Here is a 19,354-nt window from a genome sequence, read left to right on the forward strand (position 1 = left end):
GTCTTTTCATTTTCCATTGCAGACTGTTGTTGGGTGGAAGTTGTTTTTACTCTCATTTTACTCTTGTTCTTCAGAAGAGATGTGTTCTGCAGGATTTTTCTTATCTAACAGTTAGCCTTTGAATTAGCATAAATTGTGTTGTATGCTGTTTGAAGTTCAGAATGGTGCAAGGGCCTCTTAACAGAAGGGCTTTGCATATTCCAACTAGATGACCTTACTTTGTAAAGCTGTTTAACTTAACACACACCAGGAACATGTTTTGGCTTGCTCCAAGAAGAGGTGCTAACATTAAACATACTACCTGAAATGCCCATCTTTTCCTGTCAGCAAGACAATGCAGTCAGTGGGACAGATATGTTTTACATTGGTCGTTGTCATTTGAGCACTTGCCTTTGCAATGAAAAGGGCAGAAACCCCAGCTTTTCTGAACAAAAGTGTCAGTGGCCCGAACGTAATGTGCTGGATTTAAACTGTGATGGAGATGTGCATACCTTACCTAGTGTGGTGTGTGATCTTTCACTGGAGCATAAACAGAGCCTGTATTGTTTTCTCTCTTGGCATATTTTCTTATTTATGTCCTCAAACATTTCAGATGATGACACTGTAAGATGAGGCAGTGCCCCTATTCCAGCCCACTCTGTGAGCACAGGCTGGGTTACATAATGTGCTCCACAGCACTGTACTCTCATTATGGAAAATCCATTGTTTCCTCATACTGCTTTTTTTTTTTCAGAAATAGTTTCAGATTATTTATCATTTTTCTTACCAGCAACTGCATTCTGATTAAAAGCTGGGGTTTTCTTCTTTCTTCTACCATACATACCAGGTAAATGTTTACAAATCATATAACTGGTGTTTGGGAAGGATAAAGCCAAGGGCAAGTATTTTCAATGATGTATTGTTGTTTTGGGGTTTTTTGTGTTTGGTTTTTTTTGATGGTTGTTGTCAGGGTTTTGTGTGTTTATTTTTTTTAATATAGCAGAGTTCTGAATGCTCTAGAGGTTAATGGTTGGGTATTTTTTAATTTCAGTGGATTTTTTTTGCTCTCTCCCCTACAGGGATCTAGCATGCTAACAAATACTCTTGGCCCTAAAAGTTGCTCTTTTTTTATTCCCGAGTTAAAGGAAGGAAAAGACATCCAAAGTGCCTCAGCTGCACTGTGAGATCGAGTTGCTCTTACCAAAGGGTACAGAATAGCTCTTTATTTGTTTTATGTATTGGGCAAGAATTCAGTAACCTTTATTAGTGATAAATGGGACCAGTTCTTGATGTTGGAACTTTTCCGTGAAAGGGAGCAGCAGCTCACAAAACCTGCTTAGTTATTCAGGTCCTTATCCAATATCCAAATGAATGCTTGAGTTTGCTCACAAGAAATCCTGGCCTTTATAATCCAGCCAGAAGCATTTATATGTTGTGTAAAAATGTCTACATAGCATGTAAAAATGTAGAAGCATGTTAAAACCTGGGTTTAGCTTTTCTTACAAGCTTTGCTTGTTCTGTACACAAGTTCTAGAACCTGACCAGCAGAATTATGATAGCAGTATTACAAAACCTGCATGGTACATAAAGGTTAAAGGGCATGAGAAGATGTGTATTTCCAAAAACCACTCTGACTCAGTACTTTCAAAAAGAATAATTGAAGATAAATGGTTTTGAGCTGAATTACTTGGAAGTGGAAGAATACAGAGATGCATAGTTGTTTCAAAATCTACTTCTTGAAATACTTGACAACAAGTCAAAAAGTCTTCTTGCTGTGAACCTCTTTAGTTAAGAGAAATAACAATGCAATGTCTACCAGAACACCTCAAGCACTCCTTGTTCTCATATGTGAACAAGACATACTCAAGTTCTGAATCTCACTTTTTAAACATCTTAACCACATCAAAAGAACTTGTTGGGGTTTTTCTACTGTACATATTTAAATGAGAATTTTTTACTCTCGTTCTGAATGAGACATTAGCTGGCTGTAAGGTCCAGCAATCATAATCTTAGATGGAGTTTGATGCTTAATAGCTGTTTCTTGCTCTAAATGTGACTGACTTGCTTTTGTGTGTCTTTCTTTTGGGGCCACTCTTTTAAGAGGAACAGGGCTTCAAACAATTAACACCTGAATGGTGTTTTGTACCTAATTGTTGTGATGTAGGACAGCATTTGAAGTTAACTTTTTTAATTAAAGATGTCTGGAATAGTGTTATTTAACAACATGAATTGTTCTGAACTTCAGGTTCCTTTTTTACCAATCTTTTTTTGTAGTGTAGTATCAACTTACATTTGAAATATCACTTTGCTGGGTTTCTATGGACATTAAGGTTTGGGATTCAGGAAAAGTTAAGCCAGCTAATTTTCTCCTGTCCTCTTCTTGTCAAGTTGTTCTACTCTGTGCCAAAGTTAAAAACTAGATTGTCTTTTAGACAAGAGTAGTTTGGATCCGATGTTTGCTCACATGACTTGAACTCTTGGTATTTTTTATACAGTTTTTGTAAAAGGTATTTTCTGGTGTTATTTAAAAATACTAGAAAGATACAAATGAGCTATCTTACTTGTTTATAAAAATGAATTTTTAATAAGAAGTGGTTGAATGTAAGTGAATGTTCCAGTACAATATGTCACTATCATATATATATATAAATATATCTATAACGATGTTTTTCTGTACAGACTTAATTTTAAATTATTCCCACCAGATTGCTTTTAGTGTTCAGCATGTTAGAAATGAACCAAACCTTCAATGTGTTTTTTGTTTATAAGTTTTTATATTGTGTTAATTGTATGCAGTGGTTCAGTAAGGATAGAGATTTTTATCAGTTTTATGTTTATTATTTGACTAGAATCATTAGCTCAATGGGAAATAAATTATTTTCCATGGATTTTAGTGCTTTTCTGTGAATTTGAGCTTTAAATTCAGTCACAAAAATTCCATTTTAAAAATGCCCAGAGGCATCATGCTAAACAAGGATGTTTTTGGAACTGCAGAGTATGTCCAGACAACAAAGCCATGCAATGTGAATTCTTCCCTGCTTCCTTCTTGGAGGGGAGTTGCACTTGTGTGCATGCGATGTGGAATGGTGTGCAAATAGATAGTGTCATTCTGCTCTCCCCTAGATAAAGGTGAAACTCAAATGTTTCACCTTTTTTCTGTAAAACTATAGATATTCCTCAGGTTTCATGTTAGGAAAGGAACTTGGTTGCCTGGGATGTTCCAATAGTCAGAAAAGGAAAGGACAGTTGTTTGGTTATGAAATACATTATAGTTGGTCATTGTTTTTTATAGACGCTAAAATTCCAATTTGGCATATGTGATACTTTTTTTCCCCCTTAGGCTTTCACCATGACAGATAACTTATTGTTCAGGAGAAGGAGGTTTTCTAACCAAGGTTCCCTGCTTTTACTCATTCATTTCTCATGGTGGAAATGTGAATATAGCTTGATAGTTTTTATAGCCAAATTTCTTAGCCAATTAAGACTGCCATAAGTAATGACATCAGAATAGATCAGATTTTTAAATTTTTGTAGTTTTTAATGCCACTCAGCATGGGTTTCTCCAGTTTTGCTCATCTCATTCACCTAGACTCAAGTTAAACTTCTGTCCTGTTTCTGAAATAAGCCCATATGCAAAATCTGACCATATGCAGTTGCTGAGTGTTTGATTTTGATATTTGGAAAATCAGATTTTGGAGTGGAAAGTTAGTGTCTCCTTTGCAATTATATAGCTAGTAGTCATTTCTTCTAACATGCTACAAGTATGGTGCTTCCTGGTTGTTTTGTGGGTCAGTGTAGAACTACTCAAAATTATCTTACTGTGGGATTTTATTTTTTATTTTTGTTCCTTGTGGCAATTTAGAAAATTGTGAGCCTGCGCTCTCGAGGAACGCGAGTGTTTAGAATGATTTATGTTCAGGTAAACTCTTGGTTTGTCATAAAATGGTGCTCTGGTGACCTTTTTCCAGGCTACTTTGTAGTTCTCTTCTGGCTTACCTTTTATTTTTTATTGTAACCTACAGCTGCTATCCAGTTTTTTTTAAGGCCTCCACAAAATCACAGTGCCACGAGTGATAGTCATGAGTAAATGATTTTGTGGTTTAATCCATGGTGTGGCAGTTTTTATTATTGTTGTTGTTAATATTACCGTTATTATCAGGTAGAAACAGGTAAAGAGAATGCACTATTAAACTGGTACTGAAGACCTTAACTAGAAGCAACAGTGGGGTTTGGCAGATTACAGCTGGCGTGACCCTTGTTGCTAAAACCACTTCTTTTCTGCTACAAGATAAGGTCTCTTGAGCCAGTGATTGCTCTGTCTTAATGAGCAAAAGGGCAAAGATTCCTCCCTGGTTTTTTGTGATTGTTTGGAGGTCTAGATTTGCTCTGCCCTCCTAACAGATGGCTTGAAGAGGGTATGTTCTGAAATGTATTGAGAAGTGATAAGGTCTTACTAGTGAAAGTTTAATACTGGGCTTTCAAAAATGTTTCTTTCATATGCAGTACAATGTTCATACAATAGGAGCCATGACAATTAGTTCAAGAAATTAATGCAGTCAGTATGACAAATCTAATAATTTCAACTGAAATGTAGCTTTTGTGTGACTTCAAAGGATACATTGTGGTTAGCCATGTAATATGTATTATTTTTGTGGTTACTGTCATGCTTTCTTCATATTTTAAGCATGCAAGAGACCATTAGTGTAACATTAGCTTGCTCTCTATATTGCATACGCATCTTAGTTTTGAAACGTGGTGAGAAATACAGTGAGAAAATTTTTGCTTCCAAAAATTATGTCAACAAAATTAGTTAGAAAATTGTTAAATTTTGACAATGCAAAGTTCTGAGAAATGATTTAAAAATACAAGAAAAAAATCCAAAGAAATAGGAGATGAATTACAGTTAAGGTAGGGTAGGGATACAGTATTAATTTCTCACATATTTACAAGTCTTGAAAGTCTGGTACTTAATCTTTTTCTTCTAGTTTCAATTCACTAATTGTCAAATGCTAGCTATGCATTTTTAAGACCCTGTTGTGATTGAACATACTTCCGAAGAGTTAGTCCTCATGTCTGGAATCAAGTACCTAAAGTAAATTTCTAAGAAGTTTAAAGTTGGAATGTACAGGCCATATATTTACATGGGGGGTTTGTTTTCATATGGGAACAAAAAATTTAGTTAGACAGTTATTCCACCTGAGGAAATGATTCTTCTAAAAACTATAGCAAAATTCGTAACTAAAATTTGTTTGTTCTAATGACTCCTGAGAGTAGCGCTGGGACTTCACACTGTGGTACTGAACACTATCAAAGGATTGGAAATGCTTTGTAATAATTTCTTACACATTTTCTACCAACTCAGGAGTTACACATCATCCTGGTTGAAAAGCCCTGTCTCTCCAAACTAACTGAAAAATCCACTAAGAATTACATTTAAACCCAGTTTCACTTAAAAGGAATGTTTGTTAAAGCTACTGCAGGGTATGTTGGAATTGAAACTCGTTTAAGATTTGTGATTGTGTATTTAGGATTGATTTCTACCAGGAACAGATGGTACTAGAAGCAGACAGATGACAAGTCCTACAGCACAAAACACCTATTAAATGATATTTTGTAAGTGTGATCATGAAATAATGAGAGTGTATAAAGTGTTATTGCAAAATTTGGTTTTGAAGAGCAGATAGGCTATAGAGTTTTTATGAAGGGGAAAGTTGCATTCAGTCTATTTCAAAAAATACTTTAACTCAAAGATTCCAGATCAGTAGATGTTGAACTATTTGAAGGGCAAATTGAAGTTATATTCTAATATACTCTTGGGGAAGTCATAGACTGGTTATGGCAGTCTTACTGGATATGCATGGGATAAGGGATCTGCCTTTAAGTCATCTAGTTCTTGAAAACTCCCTGTAGTTGTATGTGGTTGCTCTAAATCGATTACTGAGACAGAACCCAAGCCAGGAATAAATTGTTTTATCTCAAAGGACACTTACTCAAAGGACACTTTAAAAAGAGGTAGGTTTGAAACCTGTATCTTTAAACTAGCATAGATTTGTCCATTGTAGAAGTTTTGATCCATTAAATAAGCAAGGAAGCAATTAAAGCTTTTGGTTTAGGTCAAAAGAGACAAAGGTGGCATTACCATTGTTCTAGGTTAGGAGAGTTTATGAAGAAGTTCACAGTGCCACTATCCATGTCACTTTATTCCAAATTTGGTTTTAGCAGGGTCATAAGGCCTTCTCCTATGCATTTCACATGTTGCCATCTTATGCAAACTCCTGTGTAGATTAAATGCTTGTGAAACTTGATAAATGGAAGTACTGGGAATGGCAGGATTATGTATTTTTCACGTAATGCAGCCCAAAGGTACATATAGATATGGTGCTGGGGCTTTTGTAACTCGAAACTATCATTCTGAAAACTGATTCCTTAAGAACTGAGCCCCTTTATTGCTTTTTAGTTTAATGACAGCATTGACCAATATCTGGAATTAAACTTGCAAGTTTCTTGTTGGGAATATAAATTCCTTTGTTGTTTCTACTGGAAATAACAAGTTTAAAAAAGTTGAAAGTTCTCTTTCAACCATGTATAACCTGCTTAATACAATCAGTGTGATCTTTTTCCTTACTACCATTACAGCTGATTTAGAGCTGTAATAGTCCCATTTGCCTTGCAGATTTTTGAACTGGAAAATGTAGGTGCCACAACATTTGCTTTTCTGTGTTGTCAAATATTGCTGCAACACTGCAATACTTGGAATTAAATAGTACCAACAGTGTTAGATTTTACATTCTGTGTAACAGTGACTATTACGTACAAAATCCCTTCTCTAGGGAAACTTTTCTTTTAGTGTCATTTAAGTTTATGAAATTAAAGGAGGAATGTTAGAGCCAGTATTTATATTAGTATGGTAATATCAGTGCTGTAAGATGTCGGCTGCCAAAGTTCTTTGTTAAAGCTAAAAGCTATCTTAGTGTTGTTTAATGTAGTCCTTTATATGCAGCAGTTTGTATCTGCGGATGAAAGTCGTTCATCAAATTATTACTTTCTTAATAAAAAGTAGTTGATCTGTTCAGCAGTACTTTAGTAGCATTTAAAATACAGAATTCTTTTTAATTTTAATCAGATAACATTTATTAAAATTCATTAATTAAATGTAAGTCTTCAAATGGAGCAAAATGAGAATTTTCCTTTAGTGGAAGTAAAAACTTCTTCATGAGAGGTTGCTGAATGCAGCATGTCTGCTTCTTTTAACAAGTTCTGAAAACCAGGTTTTAAATACGAAACCAAAAACTATTGCACAGAGAAGTTAAATTTTAAAAATATTGTTTGGAAGCATCAAAAAAATGCCAGCTATGAAACTGGAGGGGAAAGAAAGGCCAGGGCTTCTGTCAAAGCACCCTCAGCATGTGGAATATTTGTGGTCGGTAGATACCCTGGGGCTTGGGATTGTTGAAATACCAAACTCCGGAGTTGACCCAGAAAATGACAAGCCCCGAGTGTCCCAGCAGTGCTGCCCTGGTGCTGCAGAGAGCAGGGACATCTCCAACCTCCTGCATACGTATGCTCCCAGTTTGTACTTCCTGCTGCAGAAGTGGGAGTTGGGCTTTGAGTATTTTCAATTTCTCAGCTTAAGAGCAGCAAAACTGAAATATTTGAATGACTGGAAACTCACAGCTTGGAAACAGGAGTGGTGGAGTGGAAATGTTTCTTGTGTTTAAGCTGCTTTTATGTTTGTATCTTGGTGATTTCAGGATGCTCAACAATTTTGTTACTAGAGGTTGGATTTTTTTGAAAAATATGTCTGAAATTCATCAGAAGTTTGGACCATGGATGTTTCAGGGGAATACATTTGTGGCTTGGTGATTAGTGTATTTCTACATAAAGATCTCCCTTCTGTCCACTGTTTTATTGAAAGATTTCTGATTCGTTCTGTCACATTGGTTACTGATAGGACTGAGTTACTGTGTTACTGAGATGTTAAAAAAACCCCCCAAAACATAACAAAGTTACCAACAACACAAGTGTAATGGAACCTTTTTATAATAATCAGTTTTGCCCTTTGAGTGGGGAACGCAGTTTTTGCTCATGTTCCTGTCTAAATTCTGTCTCTACAGAAGAATGTGCTCATGGCCCATCTTATTTTCTCTAATACTATGATGAAATTGCAGACAGGGTACTATCATGTTGTGTTCCTTAAGCTCTAGTTTATACACTCTTTAGCATTACAGAGCTCTGTCCTCTGTACTGGAGGAATGAAAACAGATTTTCATTGCTGGCTGGTCTTTACTGTCTTTCAGCTGGAGAAGCAAGTTTAATATTTGTATTGCTTTTCTTTTTCCCTCGTGCTTCTAGTATTTTTCTTTTTCCTTTCCTTTTTCTTCCCCGCCCCCTCCCCCCCCTTTTTTTTTTTTTAATTTTTTTTTTTCAGGATAGCAAGTCCTTGGTGCCAGGGGCCTGTCTTTTATTATCCTAGATGTGTAAGCTGCATTTGAGACATCCTGGCAAGAAATTGGTGAGATACTATGTGGTGTTAGTGAAAAGTGTAGCATTGATTCCTTCGGGTGCATCAGTGTCAGGTTTGCACTGCTCAATTTGGAATTTCTTGCGTGTAATTCAAAAAATTTTGTTCGGAAACCCTGCTAATATGGTGAACTGTGTAGCTTTGACTTTTTCTGAGCAGGGACTAAACAGGGAGTAGGTTGGTTGGGGCAAGGGGTTGTGTGTGCAGTGGTGTTTTCTTAGAGCGGGTGGTTCAAATGTTCTGAATTCTGAAGTTGTCCTTTAAGTTTTAGAAGAACTTCTTGGGTCTCAGCTCCAGTTTTGCTATAAGATTTTTCCTGCCATGAACCCTGATTTTATTCTTCTGTGATGCTAGCTCTTGAGTCAGGATTCACTAAATAAGGTTACTCTAGCAAGGGAGAAGAATGCTTTTCACAATAAAATGTCAATAAAAAATGTGTGTTAATTTTATGATAGTCGTGACACAACCGTTGAATTAATAGAAATATCTTGTCACTTAAAATTTCTTGCTGCATATAATCTTGATCCCTCACCCCCAGTGTATTTGAAACTCTACTAAAAAGATCCAGACATCCAAGCAGAGCTTAGACCAGAACCAGGATGCTGACTGATTATCCGTCTCTTTTCTGATTTCTCACCAGCCTTCCCTCAGAGAGCAAACTGGTTGGTTCTTGTTCATTTTTATCACCCACTGTGATGTGATCTTATTTTTCTGATTTAGCTGTATACTGGTGCAGGGAAATTGGCACTCATCCTGAAAGAGTTGAGAGATATTTTTTGTTAACCTTTCAAAAGAGAATCTTCATTGGTATATATTGTGCATTGATAAATAAGATCTCTTACCTTCAGAAAGACCTTAGATCAGCTTGAACTAATTAAAAGTACTGGGTGTTACTTGCAGAGTGGGTTTTTTGCAAAATAAATTTCACCTCTATCTTTTCTTCACTTGTTTACAGTAAATGAAAGAGTTGAAATTGGATTCCACTATAGCTTCTTTTCTATTTTCTGTTAAAATAATAACTTCTGAAATTGCTTTAAACTTCACAAAGAAAATGTTTCTCGCTAATTGTTGCATATGACAATAACACAGTTTCTAACTGTGTAGGACAGACTCGAGTTCTTGTCTCTGGAGACAAGTGAATGGTGATTTATGACTGGTGGATTAATCTAAAGATGTGATGAGCATCCTGTGTGCGTCAGGAAAACAGGGGTTGACTGTGTAGGTGTTAAGAGCTCCTTAGGGAGAAGCATGCTTGTGCTAGTAAATGTGACTGATGTCTTTAGAGTAATTAGTCCTAGTAAATGTGACTGATGTCTTTAGAGTAATTATGCTTTTTTAAAAATATAAAATGTACAGTATTTGGAAGATGAACTTTTATGTAGTGTTTTTCATAACATACAAAATGCTAAACCATACTTTTTTTTATTTTAAATAAAACCTTTTTTCCCCCCTCTTACCACAGGATAATGAGAAAAGGACCCCTTTACATGCTGCTGCCTATCTGGGAGATGCAGAAATTATTGAACTACTTATTTTATCTGGTATGTTCTGTTCCTGTTAATGGAAAACAAATAACTATGCGCATCCAAAGAAGTATTTATGTACATCTTAGTTTGTGTAGCTTTTATTGAGACATTTAATGTACTTGAAAGTAAAGATGCTTGTACTGAAATTTTGGGTTCCAGACTTATTAGTGTTACAATACTGTGTAGTTGTGCTCTAAAATATTTCTTTGTAGAAAGCTTTCTCAGTTGTAGCTATTTTTATTTGTAGCTTGATCAGCTTTCAATAGTTCAACACTAGTTTAAAGAAGTAGTAGTGTGTATGTTATAGGTAGATGTTAGCAGCATTGCTGTCATTCTGAAATGCCCTTCAGAAATGCAAATTACATTTGAATGTAGAAGATGACATCCAGAGTTGGTTGTATTATTTTAAGTATCTTTGCCTGTTGGCTTAAATGCACAGAATATGATTAGGACCAGCTGAAAATGTTGAAATCTCATCTTTTTTCCCTATTTATTTGTACTGAGAAAAATTCCAATTTCTGTAAAACAGTATACTTTGGGGTTTTTTTTAAAAAAAAAAAACCAAGAAACTAAACCAAAAACCTGAAGAAGAACGTCATGACTGAAGGACTGAATTGATTGTCTTTGATCTTGGACAGACAGGTAGCTTGCGGCTGAATCCATAATACAGAGCTTTAAGTTTATATAGAAAGATGAAACTTAAGCAGTCCCACAGAACTACTTTAATCTCCAGTCTGCTTAATTGCACACCTTACCTGTGCAAAGCTGGCTACTTCCACTACCCCATCAACCCTTTATAACAAATTCTGCTTTAAGGACATGCCACTTTTAGGATTGTAGGAGTTGCTTCCAGACCTTCAACTGAAATTGCTAGGCATAATTTAATTTGTTGTAATTTTAGGATGATGTAATATTTTCATTATATATATTAGTTATACTCTCTTTAATTATATATACATATAATAAATATACATGATGTGATATTAATTAATATAGCTATCTTATGAACATACTCTATAGTGACATTTTGTTCAAAAAAGTTCACTTTTGAAGAGGCGCAAGGTTTGAAAATCTAAAAAAGTGCTGTTTTTCCCTAACAAGAAGAAAGGCAAGTTCTGATGATTCTTGAAAATATATAGTGACCCTTTTCAACAACTAACAATGTTACAAACTTTGCAAAGTTGTAGTCAGCTACTTCTGAGAGTGAATCTTCAGTGGTTTGGATGAGCACAGTCCATTTACCAGAACTGTCATAGAACAATATACCCCTCTCTCAGGCATAGGCCTTATAAAGAAGGGAAATTCTAGTTTAGATGGGAATGAAACAAGACCCTGACTGGTGGGCAGTGGTAGGAGAAGAAGTATTAGTCCTGCTATTTGGGCACATGGCATGGGTTTAAGTATAAGGAAAAATGGAGAACAAAGAAGGGAGGTAAGAATTAGGGCTGTACGAATAATCCAAAATGGAGCAGTTGCATGGAGAGCTTGTGGGTGCTGCAGTGTCTGCAGATTGTTCAGGGATGATGTGAGACATTGATATGTCCCAGACAGCATTTTTTTAATGAAAATTAAGATTTGCTTACAGCAAAACAATGCATTGGATAGCTGCAAATCCAAAGATTTGAAAGCTGCGGCAATGTCAGTCCAACCTTGCTGTGCTCACATGCTGTGCTCTGGACTTCAGTTCCGTGTTGTGCCTTGCTGGAGAGGCACAGCCTCCTGAAAGTCCTAGGGAGAGGCTGCACTGGGAGTGAACCAGGGTGGTACAGTGAGGGATGCACAGGTAGGTGTGAGTTGTTGACACATTTGTAAGTGAGTGAAGAGGGACATCAGTTGCAGGATGAAAGTGATGTCTGAGTGTTCAGGCTGTTCAGTTTGCGAGGCTATGCTGTACTTGGGCACAAATCTGTATTACCTGCCTGCAAGCAGTAGTTTTAGGCAAGCCTCTTAAATCTTTAAAAAGCAGTCACCAATTTAGTCTTCTTCATTTCTGGATGCTGGATTTGAAATCTTTGTGGTTGGTGAAGTGTGAGCACTCAGCTGTATCAGAAGTGCTGAGCCAGCTGCTTCTCAGAGAAATCAGGTCTAAGTGTCTCAAAATGCACAAGCTATGATTTGTCTTTTAGCTCTCTTAATTGAAAGATGGGGAACAGAGGTTAAGTATATTTATCCTCTCCATTTCATATATTTATCCTCTCCATTTCATAAAGATAAGGAAAATTCATCTGTTGTGTTTCAGCTGGAAATCAAATCTCTCCTTTGAGACAGATGTATAATGTTACATACTAATAGATGAGCATTAGGGAGCAAATAAAGAACATCTATTACCACAGCAAGGCTTGAAAACTGTTGTGTTGTAAGACCTCTTTTTTAAAATTGAGGAAAGTGGTTTGTTGAATAAATAGCATTTCTGTGCAACCATCTCCTCTGCAGTAAATTTGCATGTAAAAATTGTGTATGTGACTTTAACTGACCTATTGTAACATACCTGCACAAGGAATTGAATGAAGTATAGACTGCTTTCATCCTAGCATTTCTCACCTTGTGAAAGCTTGTCTTTGCAACTTGTAATGTCCTCTAACATAGCTTTGCTGGGATGTTACTAGGAACCACTTTACAGTTTTTCTGCTGTGCAAACTATTCTACAAAGACTGTTTCCTTTGATGTTTTTATTCCTTCTTCAGACTGGACCTCAAAATTACTGAAGTCACTATTAATCTTTCCACTATTCAGTGGCTCTTACTTGATTTTCTCATTATTCTCTGTTCTTAAAGTGTTATTATACACTACTTACACATAGGGTTTTTTAATTTGACTGGAACGTCTTTTTCATCCTGCTCCAGGGGATCCACATTGCTTTCAAATATCTATTGTGGATCATATGTTGCAGTCACAATGTCTTTATATTACTTTGCTATAGACCTAAGTAACCCATATTGCACATGCTGAAGATAAAACTGATTGAGCCTTTTTGCTGACTTTTTTGGAGTAAGTTTTCGGTCTTTAGAGCATTCTTACTTGGTTGTTGAATTCTTGAGATATTTTCTTTAAATCCTAAGGTTGCTCTGTGACCTTTCCCATTGTCTTTTCACCTGGACAAGGGATCTGAAGGTGACGGTTTGGATACAGGCTCCAAACATCAAAGAAAATTGCTTTACCCAGTTTGGGCCTGGACATTTAGATTGCCTTTTGTTTTTTATTTCAAGACTGAACACTAATAAACTTGTCCCCTGCAGATGTGAATGTCTTACCAACAGATTTTTCATACCACTGTGGTCTGTGGAAGTCTAAATTTTCAAATCATCTCTCACTGCTGGATTGTAGCTTGATAAGCAATTAGCATTCCTAGATTTGTTGTGTAGGGAGGTGACCAGTAAATAAAGAGGAGGCATGAAGATTGTTTATAACATCCAGGAGGATAGAACAGAAGTTTATATTTTAGTCACTCGAGAATCATAATTTTAGAAGCCTTTTCCTTTTTGTATTACTCTGGGAAGAGTAGTGACACTCATCACAGTTGTTCTTTTTATGACCTTTGTACAGCTCTGCATCCTCATGCACAAATACATCTGTCTACTTTGCATAATTGCACTGACTTTAAGAGTGTAAACAATGGGAAACTACTGAGAAGTAGAAAAGTATAATAAAGTCTCAATTAACTGAATGTCCAGCTTTTTCTTCTTTCCAAGAAGTCCTGATTTAAAAAATCAAACTCTTCTTTAAGTCCTGCAAATGAAGTGTTCTGGTGAGGCTTCTTCCTTTATAAAAGAATCATTCTGTCCAGTTGTCCCATGATTTTTAATACCATCAGAGTCTACTGTGCCAGGAAGTGTCACATGAAAAGCAGAACAGATGAGTGTGATCACAGAATGTGTTCTTTTGATTACTAACTTTTTCCACTTATTTTCTAAAATTAACATGCAGATGATTATTGCTTTCACTGAAATCAATGTAATTCACAAAAATCAACGTTTGAATTGTTGGTTGTTTTCTTCTGAATAGATTTAGTTACTATATTGCATTGATACTTAAATACTAACACAACACATTGATGTTTGCTTAACCCAGTATTTTCTCTGCATGAAGCTCAGTGTTACATGAGTATGGCCAAACTCAATCTCATTAAGGTTTGGCAGCCCCCGAGTTTTTGTTTCCTCTGGGTCAGCTGAAAAATGTAAGAATCATGCTGATGCTGGAAAGCTACCATTACAGTAATAACAGATTTTGGAAGCCAGTAAAGACCCTTCAGTGTTACACTGCTCTACCTGTATTTCTTCCATCTAATTATGAATCCCTGTGAGTATTAGAGATCCATGCAATGACAGTCACACAGCTCAGCTGTTGAAAGGCTCTTGCTATCTCAGCCCCAGCCGAATGAAGCTCCCTTTGTTTGGATTGCAGATGTACCCACGCACTGAAGGCGTTTCACAGGGGCCCCTTTGACACTGACTGGATCTTTCGACCTCTTCCTCTTCTTTTGACAGCGATGTTGGCTGATGTTTTTCAAACTGGCCTAACTTCCCCCTGGCAGCAGTAAAAGTCAGTTGCTGTGGAGAAAGTAGCTCTGATGTTCTTTGGGAGAGAAAATTAAGCTGACTCAGGAGAAGATAGAATTTCTCAGTAGCTTGAGTCAGAGAACCTCATGTTGCTTGCTGAAGCTCAAGGGGATGGCAGCTGAGAAGCAGCAGAAACTATGACATTCTAAAAGGAAATTGGCTTATACTGACAAATCAGTAAAATCCTGGAAGGATGGGTTTGACTTGATTGTGGATTTCCTCCCTTTTGTGGCCAGTGTATCTCCATGTGCTTTTGGTTTTTGTTTTGTGGGGTTGTTTTGGGGTTTGGGAGGGGTTTTGTTTGTTTGTTTCTTAAGGAACAAAAATAAAAACTGTTCTTGAAGTATCATTTTGTCTTGACAAAAGATTCCAGACCTGTTCCTCTTAGATTTTTTCACTATGCTGTAGATCTTCTGCTATGCATTTAGCTTTGAAATAGCAAGAGGCTTTCTCTCCATAAGGTCTTACTCATTATTTTTGCAGCAATGATTTTCCATGTATCCAAGTTTTCAATTGGAAATTACACCCAATTTCTATTACTCGTTATTCCAATTCATATCTCAAATCTTCTTTTGCTTTAAAAACTTCTGTGTCTCCTCCTGACTGTTTGCATATTTTTCTATCTAAGGAAATGTTTTCTTCTCTATCTATTTATTCTTCAGTAGAGTCTGAGAATTTCTGCTTGCCAGTTTGAGTACTTCCAAGTTCTCTAGATAAAAAAGTGAATCATTCAAAAGGAAGAACTTCTGAACGTATTACTACCTGTCAGGAAAATAATTAAATAGAATTTAATTACAGTAGGACTAGTGGTTACTCTCATGGATTTACACCTGAGATGTTCCTAACTTCTCCAGGATAATTCCTAAAATTATTACAGTATACTTGTTTTTAAGACAAAGTTTGTTACTTTCTTAAATGCACTCTATAAAGATCTTATTTACATCTTTTCTTCCTAAGTAGACATTTCAGAGCTTCAGATACTGAACATGGGGTGTCTGTATTGCATAACTGAATGAAAACACTTTTGCTTTCTTTGCTTATGTTATGATATTGCTCAGTCACTAGCACATCTTGTACAATAACAAAGGAAAATACGATCCTTGAGAATCTAAAAATACAGACTGCAAACAGAACAGTGGAAGGCAATTGACTACTTAAGTCAGTACTGTGAGCAAAGATGAAAATATCTTGTCAGTTCTGTTGTATTTTTTAATCTATTTCCAACTAGTGACACATAAGTAATTCAGCCACTGCATTCATTAGTCTTCTGAGGACATTTCCAAATAGGAAGAGTTCTGGTGCAGAGGAGCAGGGGAGGAGTGTCACAGCAAGAGTTTTTGTGAGCGGAACACAGAGGTGGTGTGAGACACAGGGCAGTGTTAAGAGTTGTGTGGCAGTTTATGGGTGAAGGAAGAGATGTGTGGTTGCCCCTTGCAGCATTTCCTGCTCAGTCGTTCCTTGTCTGTCTTTCTAAGAGATGGTTGAGATGCTAGCTCTTACTGGAATGTAAGGATATGGACACCAAGAAGTATGTAGAAACGTATGTTTCAGGAATTGGTGGCTAATAGCACATTTAAATGTGCAATTGCCACACATGGACTGGTAGAATTAAACCCCCCAGGATCATTCTGTAAATCAGTGCACGTATTCAACTGGAAAATGTGTCTGTTGAAACATAAGTTTGCTAGAAGTAAGCATCACGAAGCTTTTCAGTAGTTTCTATACTTTATTAAATAAAACGTCTTTCTAATTGTCAGTCTTGTGAGTACAACTTGGCAAGATGAAATGTAAGATTCAGGGACAAGGGAAGAAAATTATGTAATACTTCTCTCTCATTCCCTCCCCCAACCCCATGTTTTGCAGAGCAAAAGTCCTGCTTTTATATTTACTTAGATGTGTAAACTTACTGGGCTGTACTAGCAAAATTAGTGATGAAAAGAGTGATCTTGTTTAATATTTTGGCTTACTGCACCAACATGGAAGAATAATTTGCTTTGTTTGGAAGGTGATGTTTTAGGAGAGGATCATTTACATGATTGGATCTTAAGTTCAAGTTGACTATTTGTGTTCCAGCATTGTGACTGCTCTCTCTGACAAGCCCCTTAATCCTTTTCCTGCAAACTCTACGGCATTAAAATAATTGAAATGTAAGAAATCTTATAGTAAACAAATGAGAAGTTCTAATAAACATGTTAAGACCAGGCCATTGAAGTCTGGAAGATCCAAGGGACAGAGGCAGGGAGGGGGGAGAAGAGCAGTTTGTTTGGGTTGTTTTTTGTTTTGGTTTTTTTTTTGTTTTGCACAGTGGGGATTAAGATACACTGTACTGTGCTTTGAAAAAGCAAACTGCTCATAGCTGGCATTTGAAATGTGAGAAATGCCCTGGTTAACATGTCAGTAGGTTGAGCTTCACAGGGATAATATTGCATTGGCAGTCCTGTGCAGTAGGTTATACACATGCATGTGTTCAGACTGTCTTTCAGCAAACTGTGAAGCAATATCTTAAAGCAAAAGTTATTTGGTAGAGGTGTAATACAATTTTATAACATTTATTTGCTGTGGTATGGAGTAGAGCTTTTCCTCAGATGATCAAGGCTGTAAACTCCCTCACTGTTGCATGGTAGGACTGTGATAGGTTTGAGGAAGCCCATGAAGGGTCAGGGAGGAACAGTGACATTTTCCCCAAATCATGTACTAGGCAGTGAAGAGCAGCCGAGAGGAGAATTATGTCCTCAGATGCAAGGCTGTTTGGAGAAGCTCCTTTATGAAATTTAAATGATTCTTGGCAGCATGGCTTCTTGGAGAAATTTAAGGGCAAAGTATCTCTCTATTAATTTAAAAATGTTATTTTGTTTAATATCTCTAGAGCTGTAGATCGCCCAATTCCCACATTAAAAATGCATATGTGTTTTTGTTAGTACATTTATTCTGATTATTGCTTAAAAACTTTGTCTTTCAATATAGAAAATTTGCAACTTTTTTAACAGTTTTTGTTGTGGAAGGAAAAAACAAGCTTGGTGGTTCTTTCTTAAGTAAGTCCATCGGAGATTCAGATTTGTTATCAAAAGTCAACTTTGGCTTTTCCCGTGTCTGAGAATCTACAATTCTTTGTGTATTTGAAAAGTTAACTTAATTTAGTATCTGTACATGACACTGTTTTAGTGTGCTAGACCTAGGCTTCCTTGTTTCTTTGAGTGGAAGGTGACTTATGGAATGGGGGGCATATATTGCTGTTATTTTTGTTCTTTTGAGAGGACCATATTCCTTTTAGATATCACTTCAAATTTCCTTAGACATTTCTCTGGCTAATGCTGATTTTCTTTCTTACTTTCACATACTCTTTTCTTTTAGTCTTAGCAAGTGTGGTTAACTTATCATTGTGAAAGCCTTTTGTATAGTATCTTTTCATATTTATTTCTTCTCTCTTCTGGTATAGTTTTTAGGCCGTGTCAAAAGTACCAGAAATGTCAGTAAAATCTTAACACAGAAACACTGCTTGGCCTCTAAGCACATTTTCACTTAGAGCTAGAGCTTAGGTAACTGCTGCTGTTTTGGAGTGGAAATGTGCATTTCTCCACTTCTGGTGGGCACGTTTCCTTTCCTGTCTTGGGCTTCATTACCTGGATGGTTCTGACCTGACCCCAAGTCTTGCAAATGCATTTTCCTCAGGAAAATCGGGATGGTAATTAATGACTTTCTAACTCACTCAGGTTCTTTCAAATGCTTTAAAGACATTTGTGTCCTAGAGTAAGAGATAGAAATCAGACTATGAAAGTCTTTATTCCTTGTTTGTTGGCTAGATGTGAAGTCAGGTGGAGCTTGGAGTATGATTTTGGCTCTTGCTTTTCTCATCTGCTAAAAACAAGATGTGGCCAACAATTACCTGGAATATAATCAAGAATTACAGATACTTTTGAAATATATTGATTACATTCTCACTTACCAATCATTACTTCATTATATTTGTGATGTCATTCATCACTTACTGTCTTTTGGGAAGGATTTCTAGTGACTTTTAGAATACTCAAATTCTTTCTTTGCTGGAGTTCTGTGCAAGACTTGATATAGTACAGTACACTATGGCACATGATGTGGTGCAATGCACCACTGGGTCCTTAGGATGTTTGACAAAAACAGATACTTGCAGTATCTCTTAAATTTCTTTTAGATTACAGGGGTTTTCTTCAAGTGGACTTGGACTTTCTTCCCTATTTATTAGCCTTATTTTTCAAAAACTTTTGCACTTAGGAAAATAGGATGACATCCTATTCTGAAATTCAGATAAGGAAAGATGGAAATCCCTGAAATTGCAGCCAGCAGTTAGACCTCAGTCTCTGTCCAGTGCCTGGAAGACCTGGATGAAACTGTAAATTTGGATCCTGCATCAGCTTCCGTGTTCTGTTCTTGTGACTGAAAGGCATTGATTGATTCAGAACTCAAGAGAATTGACTTCAGATATTTGGTTTGCTTAGTATATACAACCATGATTTTGTACACAATGCAATGTTTCTTGATCAGGTGGACTGGGAGAGACTTCTTTGTGGGTGCAGGCCTTGGATCAAAATACCCTGTTTCTCAGTTGAGTATCCTGACTTGACCTGCCAAGCTTTTGGCATCTTGTTTCTTACTGGCCTTCCAGCCTTTTCTGTTCTTTGCATAGAAAAAACTGCAGTGGGTTCTGACATACCAGTATTATGTTTAGCCTGAGCAGTTAATCAGCATTAATGTTACTGTTCTTTCCAACAGTATTTCCAAGAATGTAAGATTTTGTC

At 36.5% G+C, this 19,354-nt stretch overlaps 1 protein-coding gene across 5 annotated transcripts in view; it reads left to right on the top strand.

Moving 5' to 3' along the window:
• Positions 1-19,354, top strand: part of ANKRD28 (ankyrin repeat domain 28) — a 119,060-nt gene that overhangs the window by 56,384 nt on the left and 43,322 nt on the right. For all 5 annotated transcript variants that reach the window (XR_007203338.1, XM_048302481.1, XM_048302471.1 and 2 more), the window contains one exon: positions 9,963-10,041. Coding sequence is in view for 4 of the 5 variants with exons in the window: in XM_048302481.1 (XP_048158438.1) it covers positions 9,963-10,041 (79 nt within the window). In the remaining variant the exon portion in view is untranslated. The remainder of the gene's footprint in view (positions 1-9,962; positions 10,042-19,354) is intronic.

This window comes from Corvus hawaiiensis, chromosome 1, assembly GCF_020740725.1.
Source record: "Corvus hawaiiensis isolate bCorHaw1 chromosome 1, bCorHaw1.pri.cur, whole genome shotgun sequence".
Taxonomy (NCBI): domain Eukaryota; kingdom Metazoa; phylum Chordata; class Aves; order Passeriformes; family Corvidae; genus Corvus; species Corvus hawaiiensis.